Source organism: Kryptolebias marmoratus, linkage group LG1 (genome assembly GCF_001649575.2).
Source record: "Kryptolebias marmoratus isolate JLee-2015 linkage group LG1, ASM164957v2, whole genome shotgun sequence".
Lineage (NCBI taxonomy): Eukaryota > Metazoa > Chordata > Actinopteri > Cyprinodontiformes > Rivulidae > Kryptolebias > Kryptolebias marmoratus.
In genome coordinates, this window is record NC_051430.1 from 33268617 (window position 1) to 33278886 (window position 10270).

The 10270-nt window shown below is 39.8% G+C and overlaps 1 protein-coding gene across 1 annotated transcript in view; it reads left to right on the plus strand.

Moving 5' to 3' along the window:
• dera (deoxyribose-phosphate aldolase (putative)) overlaps positions 1 to 10270 on the plus strand; it is a 13273-nt gene that overhangs the window by 1756 nt on the left and 1247 nt on the right. The window contains exons 3-8 of the mRNA XM_017426286.3: positions 365 to 512; positions 3046 to 3141; positions 5408 to 5542; positions 5966 to 6094; positions 8694 to 8806; positions 9925 to 10074. Of these exons, the coding sequence (XP_017281775.1) occupies positions 365 to 512; positions 3046 to 3141; positions 5408 to 5542; positions 5966 to 6094; positions 8694 to 8806; positions 9925 to 10074 (771 nt within the window). The remainder of the gene's footprint in view (positions 1 to 364; positions 513 to 3045; positions 3142 to 5407; positions 5543 to 5965; positions 6095 to 8693; positions 8807 to 9924; positions 10075 to 10270) is intronic.

The following is a 10270-nucleotide window of genomic DNA, read 5'->3' on the forward strand; positions in this document are numbered from 1 at the left end:
ATAGCCGGCCGAAGATAATGGAGTCTGTTGTCATTTGATACTGTTACGTCTAACAGGTACATATATATTGCTGCACTAAAATGCAGCAGATCTCATTTGTGAAAGTTCAGTTAAATGTCACTTCGAAATAAAGCTTGAAAAAGGTAAGAAATGCGATTATTTTTTTCATATTTTTCAGGGAATAACTGACAACGTACGTAATTGGGGTATATCGTGATATATATCGTTATCGTGATATAAAATTATCCATATCGCACACTTATACATGCATGACTTTCTATTCTACATTAAAGCTACACACATCCTGTCAGGATCTAAAACAAACATTGTCAGAGCTGTTTCTTTTTTTATTCCCGTCCTGCAGGCTGCCTGGCTGCTAAAGGCTGTTACATGCATCGACCTGACCACTTTGGCTGGAGATGACACACCATCAAACGTTCATCGACTCTGTGTTAAAGCCATCCAGCCGCTCCGATATGACCTTCTGAAGAAAATGGATATGCATGACAAAGGTGTGCTCCCACTGATGTCTTCTACTGTCACTGCAGTGGCTTCTTAGAAATGTTCAGTTCTGATGCTGTATAGGAAACTAAGGCTGTGTTCACACTGCAGGCCCAAAGTGACCCAAATTAGATTTTCTTTTATAGATCCAGGTCACCTCATATGCGGTACTAAATCTACATATCTGATGTTTTTTAAAGCAACCTCAGTCTGAACAATCATGACACATTTCATCCAGTTTTTATGTTGTTAAAGTAGAGGTATGCAGATCAATCCAAAAATTGATATTATCAATACCAATGGGTTTTTATTTATTCATTTCACTCTGCATGTGATGTCACGTCTTCTTCTGCACATGTGGGTCACTATGTTGAATTGTGGTTTTAGAGGTTCACTTTGTATTTAAATCACTGTCCATAAAGTCAATATTGACTCACAAATTAATAATTAACTTGTAAACATCAAGTTCTTCATTTGAACCAGAATTGTACAAGTTTTTAAAGTGCTTCTGTGACCTGAAATTTAAACTTAAACATCTTAACATGAATTGAATTAAAGAAAATCTGAATTATAAGTGGAAATGTTCAAGGGCTGAAAATCTTATAAACGTCTCAAACTGAAGATTTCATGGCAAAATGTCAGCGTTTCAATCCTGAATGGATTTGAATCGGTCACAAATACACGACTGCCTCAGAGCCAAACGTATTTGGCTCGTTTTCTGATGCTGTTTTTGCATCAGGGCCTGACGTACCCTGGGAGGTAGATGGCCTTGACTTGATGAAGAAGTTGTCGGTTGTTGTTTTCATTTTCCCTTCTCATCGTGCCACATCCGATCTGCTCACAACTAGCCTAGCTTACACGCCTCCGACTCTGCAGAACACAACGTGGAGACGTACAAGAATAGCTGGACTTCAGCTCTTTGCTTTGAGGATGCTGATGGAGAAATACAGTGAGGGTCAGAAAGAACTTCATTGAGTTTTTGTGGATTTTGAAAAAATGGAAAGGGTGCAGATTGAGCTGTGTTGCTGTATGAGGAAATCTGGAGTGGCAGAGACTTTTATTAGCCTAGTACAAGACATGTATGAGGACAGCAGGACATGTATGAGGACAGCAGGACAGTGGTGAGGACAGCAGGACATGTCTGATGACAGCAGGACAGTGGTGAGGACAGCAGGACAGTGGTGAGGTGTGCTGTAGGAGTGACAGACAGCTTCAATGTGGAGGTGGGACTGAACCAAGGATCGGCTCTGAGCTCCTTCTTGTTTGCTCTGGTGATGGACAGACTAACAGATGAGGACAGGCAGGAGTCCCCGTGGACTATGATGTTTGCAGATGACACTGTGATCTGTGGTGAGAACAGGGAACAGGTGGAAGAGACCTTGGAGAGGTGGAGGTATGCACCTGAAAGACGAAGGATGAAAGTCAGCCGTAGAAAGACAGAGTACCTGTGTGTGAATGAGAGGGAGGCAGGTGGAACAGTGAGACTACAAGGAGGTCAGAGGTCACAAAGGTGCAGGACTTCAAGGACTTGGGGTCGACTGTCCAGGAAAACAGGGAGTGTGGTAAAGAGGTGAAGAAGAGAAAGAAAAGAGAAAAGTTTCAGGAGTGGTTTGTGATAAAGGGTTAGGGTTAGACAGTGGTGAGAGCAGCTGTGTTGTATGGTTTGGAGACAGTGGGACGGACAAAAAGACAGGAGACAGAACAGGAAGTGGCAGAGCTGAAGATGTTGAGGTTCTCCTTGGGAAGGACAAGGATGGACAGGATTAGGAATGAGGTCATCAGAGGTCCAGCACAGGTTGAACGACTGGGAGATAAAGTTAGACTGAGATGGTTCGGTGCAGAGGAGGGATGGTGGGTATATTGGTAGAAGGATGTTAGAGACAAAGAGGAGACATATGGATGCAGTTGGAGAGGACATGGACGTAGTTGGAGTGAAGACAGAGGACACAGAAGACAGAGTTAGCTGGAGGAGGATGCCTCTCTGTGGTGAGCCCTGACAAAGAAGGAATTGGTCATTCTTGAAGCATATGCTGCTTCATCAGGTTGGAGTGCATGCTGTCAGAGGTTCTCAGTTAATTTAATTTGTAACTCGTGTTTAGAGTTTGGGTTTAAATTGTCTTATAAGAAATTCTGCCATTCATTGACTCTTCTATCACAGGCAGAAAAAATAGCTAAACAATGTTTTTACCCCATGAATGATTATGCCTGGTAAATAATCAATTTTAAAGCTCTTAATTGATGTTGAATGAATGCTGGATTGTGCAATTTTTGATTTTATGATATTTAACAATTATTTTAAAGGCACTTACTGTATTTTAGGCCAAACATTGGCAGTTTATTCATCAGATACACTCACAAAGCATTGTCCATTCAGCTTCATCTGTTTAGTTTTTAATAGCTCACTGGGTTTCAATCTTAACCAAGATTCATTCATTGATGGTTCTCTCGTTTCGTCTGCGAAGCGTGTAAGCTTGTGTGTCCATGTATGACCAGCAGGGGGAGCTACAGGACAGCTGATCTCCGTGTTTCTGTGTACTGTTGCAGGAATAACAACAGCAGCCGTGTGTGTGTACCCGTCTCGTGTGGCCGATGCTGTCAGATCACTGAGAGCAGCCAACTCTAGTCTACCTGTCGCCTCAGGTAAGTCATCTGAAACTTGGTCACACCTGGAGTAACCATTACCAATGAAAATTATTGCTCAGCAGAAGTTAGTTTGCTAGTTTTTCACCCTTTCATGCACGAATTATAATACCTTTTTTTTTCCCCAAGAGTTTTTATATTTTTGAGTGCATAATAAAAATGGAGGGGAGAAAAATTCTAAGAATTTTATTTTTATTTTCTCAAATCCATCTTGAGTTACAGAAAATTCTGTTGCACTTGCAGTGGATGGTCAGTATATTGCATGATGCACTAGTGTGCACTTTAGTGGTCTATGCACAGGTATAACATGAAGCAAGAAAATGGTTTTTAAATAGCTGTGCACTGTAGTGACCACTATGCATGAAAGGGTTAAAATATTATAGTATGTAAAATTCAGTAAAGGCCACCTAAAGAATTTTCTTTTAAGAAAAGGACCTATTTTGTTAATGTATTAATATCAAACACTTGTATAACTGTAGAGACTTTAAGTTTATTATTCATATGTAAGTTGAAAAAATATAAAGCCTTTTTTTTTTTAAAAGCCAACTTGGTATCCTTGCATAACTTATTTAAAAAAAGCTCTATTTTACTTTCAATAGCGTTTATTTTTTTAAATGTAGAAAACAGTTTCGTTTTATTTCTTTCACTCTTTAAGACTTGGAGTTGTTAAGGAATTTTTAATGTTGATTGCAGCCTTTTATACTTCATATCTGCGATTTCACACCGATGTTACGTTTCTCAAAACGTCCGCTCTGAGACCTGGGCTCAAAATGTTCTGGTGTCAGAGAATCCCCTCGCTGGTGTTGTGTACACAAACAGCTGAAATGCAACAGAAATGTTCTGGCTTCACTTGTAAACAAGGCCTTAGTCTTTGGATTAAATTGTGTTGTAGTTTGGGATATTTTCGTCATCAGTGGTCATTTTGGTTTCTGTCAACTAAAGCTACAGTAAATTTAGTGGACTAAAATATAAATTGTAAGGGATATTTGTTTACTGTTAACATTTTGAGATCATTTCACTCCAAAAGGAGCATTTGCTGCTGTTCCACCTGGGGTCCACAAAGGTGATCAGGACAAAAACATTATTGCAAAAGATGTCTGTCGTGTTTTAGAACAGGCACATGGGCCACATGTGCAAAGCCTGAAGGTACTTTGTTTCAAAGAACAAAAGACTGTACGCCCTGTCTCATTGTCCCACAGTCTCTTGGATGACTTGTGCTGTGACCTGAACATGTCTACAATCAGCAGCCTCAGGTAGGGCTGCAGCTCCTCCTCATTTAAGGCCTTCTCCCGTGCACGAAATGCACGATTAGCTGCAGAATGTCCTCAGGGACAAAAAGGCCAAATGCAGTCTTAGGGCTGCTGATCCTGGCAAGTGTGAAGTAAGACTGTGGTCAAGATAGGAGGGGGAGAGAATGGCAGGGCCTCCTCATGTGTGGGAGAGGACAGGATTTCCCCACATCTTGATCTCCATGGAGAGGCGTCACTCTCCATTGTCTCTTCCTCTTCCTCCTCTGAGCTGAAGCCTCGCAGGAATTCCTCTGAATCCTTACTGCTTGTTTTAATTTTATTTCCGTTATCAGTCGTCCTGCAGTTCTCTCATCCCTGATTTCTGGCTGTCCGTCATGATGTACCATAGCTGGAGAAGCTTTATGTGTTTAAACCCCTATTTCCTCCATCAGTGCTTATTAAATGTTATTTTTGCATTAAGGTTTTGTCCAAAACAACGAAGCCACGAATGGTTAAGGATTCCAACTGAACTAACAATGATTGTGCTGATACTTTTCCTCAGTTGTTCTCTGGATATCTGAAATGTGGGTATGCACTCAGTAAAACAGAGCACTTTTGTCAGCATATTTTACTAAACAAATCTAATGGGAAATACATACTAATACTTGACAATTTGTACTTCTTGATCCCAAACAGCTCTTCCATAGATGTCATCATTTTCTACCTATTTTCAGTCACTTTGGTTGATTCCGTAGGTAGACAAACACACACAGTATATGAGAAACACATGGTGCAGATCGTCTTTCTTACTTTGAGTTGTTTTTTTGCCTAGTTTTCATGACAATGCAGTGAGTATCTTTAAACAGTCAACAGTTTTAATCCATCCAAACTGGAGAAAACCTTTCTGCTTTAGTGACAGTCCAGAAAAGCTTCGTTTCAAATGAATTCTTGTAACCAGACGAAAAGAAGCACAGGGGAAAAGTAAAGGTTTGTTTTATGGAATTCATTTGTGTTTTTGTGTCTCTTTTCCTTCCCAGTTGCCACTGGCTTCCCAGCAGGCCAGACGCCACTGGAGACCCGCCTGGAGGAAGTCCTCCTGGCAGTCAGGGATGGTGCTACGGAGATCGACATCGTCATCAACAGGACGCTCGCTCTCACAGGACAGTGGGAAGGTTTGTCGTCTTACTGAGAGTTCTTTGGGCTCAGCTTGAAGAGATTTACTAATCATGCTACTAGTGCTGGGCGATATAACGATCCATATCGTGGGGACGATAGAAAAGTGTCTATCGTGATATATTTTCTTCTATCGCCTCGTCAGAAAATGACAAGGAATCCAGATTTTTTGCACAGCTTTTGGCTTTTAAAGACTATGGTCTTAAACTTTTGATCAGCTGAAAAAATCATGTTTGAGTGTAAATGCAGTTTTCAATTAATTCCCTGCTCAAAAGCTTTTGTCTCTTACGCCGGTTTCTTCCTTTAACATTGTGAAGCTCTACTTGGAACCTTCTTAAGATCCAATAGTGCAAAATGGAAATTCTTGCAATTTTTTGACTGGTCTTAAGATTTTGATCAGGAGTGTATTTGTCTCTCTGCAGCTCTGTTCAGGGAGCTTCGGCAGCTTCGAGAGGCCTGTGGTGAAGCCCACATGAAGACAATCCTGGCTACTGGAGAGCTGGGAACCTTCACTAACGTCTACAAAGCCAGCATGGTGGCCATGATGGCAGGTCGGTGTGCCGCAGTGCATTTAAATATCTGTTTCTCCTTTTGTGTCGTTGCAGAGATAGTTCAGACATTTTGAAGTAATTGCGTAACAAAAATCGCATCGTTTTGTTTTGTAGCAGCTTCATCCGTCCGTTCGGGCTGATTTGTTTCTTACAGGGGTTTTCGCCAAGCGCTGTGTGATTGGTCCGAAGTTGTCGTGGGCGTGTTTATGCAGGAAAGCTGTTGAACTTTAATGGAGTCATTTTGCTTCTCCTGCTCCTCTGAGAAGCAGCTGGAGGCTGTTAGAAAATACAGCCACCTTTACAACTGTTCCATCCAAACTTAGAAACCTGTGAACTTAAAAAGGCCGGCTGGAGACACAGGAGGTGTGAGTTTGATATGTTTATTATGTTCTAATGTGAACACAATGTGGGTTTCTGAAACTGGCGTTGTAATTGAAGTCCTTTAAGGCGTGCGCACGCTGCAGTTTTAGAACAAGATCTTGTTGAGAAATGAAGTTGTAGACTTTTTGGAGCAACCTTGAAACTAACATGTTTGACCTCGTGTGATACTGCAATGCTTCGTGGTAAGATTATGTGTTGAGGACGACTCTCAGCTCAAATTTGAGTCAAATATCTGTACAGCCATTTTGTTTTTTAAGATTTGTTGGCTGTGGCAGCCGTCTCCAAACATTCATCAGTTGTAGATGTACAGATGACAGTTTTAATAATATCCAAACGCACGCACAGACATGGGCATGGCCACCTTTTGCTCTTTAGCGGTGCTGGGGGGGTAATGATTAGTGAAACGGGCTGACCTGTACAGAATAATTCAATCCTGAATCGGAAGAAGCCAGACGAGCTGGCTGAACCAGAAGAGAATAAATGTGTCTGGCTGACAGAGAGCGGCTGCATGTTCAGAAATAAAACTACATTCTCATTTTTCATTTACGACTTGTGTTTTCTAAACTTTCTTTGTGAAAATGAATGATGACTCTTTGGACTGCTCAGAAAGTTAAAGAAAACAACAAAAAAACAAGACTTTAGCGCCCAATAAGACACTGAACATTTCTTAGCTCATTAAGGACGTATCCTGCTCGTTTTTTTTCCGTCAGGTCTTTTTCAGGCCCCTCTCCCTTTTTCTCAAAGTAGCACACTGTTAAAGATTCATTATGGACAGTCTTAATTAGCAGATAATGGATAATGGTTATTAAATGTGGGCGGTGATAATGAAGCTCCATTTATTTGGGCGAGCAGCTGAGTGAAACAGCATGCATCACAACCTAATAGGCGAAATTATCATTCAATTTCAAGAATCTCATATGCAATTTATAGGAGCACAGGGAGATTAAGAAGCCAGTGTAGAGACAAATGCAATGCATTATTATAATGACCTCTAACAAGGTCCCTGACAATTTGGTTCTGTAACCGAGCCATTATGTGAAGCTCGTTAAGCATATTCTGTGTGTCTTTTTGGATAGAAACGCAGACATTTAGGATCCGAATATTTCCCAGATTGAGGTCCAGCCTCTGGTGATGTTTCCACCAAACACTGGAGTCGTTTGACTCGCTCTGCTTTGTTGTTTTGTATGAACATTCTTCTTAAAATACCAAAACAAACTAAATAGTCAGCTTCCGTCCTCTCTCACCTCATTTTAATGGTTAAACAGAGTAATTACTTTACACTTTGGGTATCTGAACATTATTTTAATGATCCAATAATCAGTCACCCTTTAACCAAATCCCTTAGGTGATTTGTAAATATGTAAATGAATCCCAGGTCTTTCAGGTTCTTTCATGTGACATTCAGGGGTTTTAATATTAATATTTATGTTTCTGCTTAGCATTGTTTGTTACGTAAGCAACATGCAGAATAAAATCCCTGCCTTTGTCTGATGGGTCTGCTGATTGCTACAAGAGCTCTGTTAGACAAGTTCAAAGGTCAAACCATGGGCAATAAGGCCTTCAGTTAATCCAAGCTGATTATCCCCACCTGCCCAAAGGGGAAGAGAACCACTGGACAGATTTTATTAAGACTTTCTGAAAGTAACCACTGAATGTTTATCTACACTGATTAACTTTTAACATGGCTGCCTCAGTCAGTCAACCTTGGAAGACTCAAAAATGGCTCTAATTTGGTCCAACATATTCTAAGCACTGAAATTGGACAATATCTTTGTTTAAAACTTTGCAAACAGACAGAGTTGGCTCCAAATAGGTAATGGCAAAGTATTTCATGATCCACTGGATGTAAATTGCCAGGAAGTACTCATTGGATGTACATCTACGGCTGATAAACGTCTGGAGCCAATCCAATCGGCCACCGCAGCCAACTGACCCTAGAAAACCCAAAGCTTGATAGATTTCAGTCACATTGATCAATATTGTTCTAAAATTTGAGGTGGCAGCAGCTGAGAGTCATTGACAACAGATTCTCTGAGCAAGATGTCACAGGAGATCGCACGAAAAGTTACTTTTTAAACTCCATCATAGGCCATAGAAATCTGATGGAATATATATATATATATATATATATATATATATATATATATATATAACACCATTGACCATTATGAGATTCTGTGTATTTGTAACACCTGTTTCTAATTGTTTCTCTTGACAGGTTCAGACTTTATTAAGACTTCTACAGGAAAGGAGTCTGTCAACGCTACTTATCCTGTTGCCGTAGTGATGGTGAGAGCCATCCGGGACTATTATCTAATTACAGGCCACAAGGTAAAGTCCTGTCTTATTTCTGTTTGAATGTTTGAGTTAACTTTTGCAATTGAAGAGTAACTTTATTTCCACTAAAAATCAGGTTTTTAATTGCTTTAGTGTTTGTTTTTTTGTTTGTTTTATTGGTTTATACTCACATCTTAGCTTTTTGTTGCACATTTTCTTTTTCTGCTCTCCAGTTTTGGATTATCTGAATAAGTGAATGCTATGAATGAGAGAACATTTTAAAGACTTTAGCCTGGCACGTTTACATAAGAATATACAAACACAGACTCTTACAGCTCATTGAAACAACGATTCATTTCTCTTGAAAAGGGGTTCAGTTAAAAGCAATTGCCTAATTTATATCTGCATGCCTTTAGTCTGTGATAATAGAGTAAACGAAAATGTACAAAGAAATGATTCATAGTTAATTTTACAAAGGTATCCTACAATAGTACAGATTTGTTGGCATTATAGTCATGTTTCAAGCTGTTATACCTTAATTAGTATATTCAAACAATAAAAACAACAAGTGGACTTCTCTTCTATTCCAGAATAAAATTCCAGTTGTTGTTGTTTTTAACCGTTTTTTGAATTGACCATGCCCTGGGTGAGAATCGACAGCAGCTTAATTAGTATCACAGGAGCCTTCAACCGTGATTTAGTAAAAAAAATGATTAAAGTTGAAAATATGGCTGTTTATTACGTGATATTTTAAGATATTTGTGCCAAATATTTACACAACTACAGTTTTACAAAAAGGCACTTTTGAAATACTTTCTTAAACAAAAATACAATTAAAATAAAAACAAATTATTTGCACCTAATTTGAATCCTAATTTAAGTCACATTTACAAATAAATTAAATTAATATAAATGAAAAAGTGCAAACAAAGCACCAACACACGTCTCACTTCCAGACCAACGAATAACAACAGAGAACTCTGAAAAACAGACAGATGCTGTACTGTGCTTTTTGTGGCACAGGCTGCATGTTGGATCACTACATGTAACAACAAAACAAAACATCTAATGCTGAACTTAATAGCATCATTTTACTGGTAAACAAGGATAAATTACCACGCGTCATATTAAGTCCCTGCCTGCTGCAGTGAGTTGCTCTTGTGTTCCTCTAGGTGGGCTTTAAACCGGCAGGAGGGATCCGAACATCGCAGGAGTCTCTGGTGTGGCTGACTCTTATTAAAGAGGAGCTGGGCAACGATTGGCTCTGTCCTCACCTGTTCCGCCTGGGAGCCAGCAGCCTGTTGGCTGACATCGAGAGGCAGGTGAGAATTCACGTCACACGCTCGATAACATACTAACACCTAATAGTAGTGCTGGGCGATATAACGATCCATATCGTGGGGACGATAGAAAAGTGTCTATCGTGATATATTTTCTTCTATCGTTTCTATCATAATTGTATCAATGATTCATGTAAATATTTCATAACGTAGGCTACGACGAATGTATTAGTGTTGT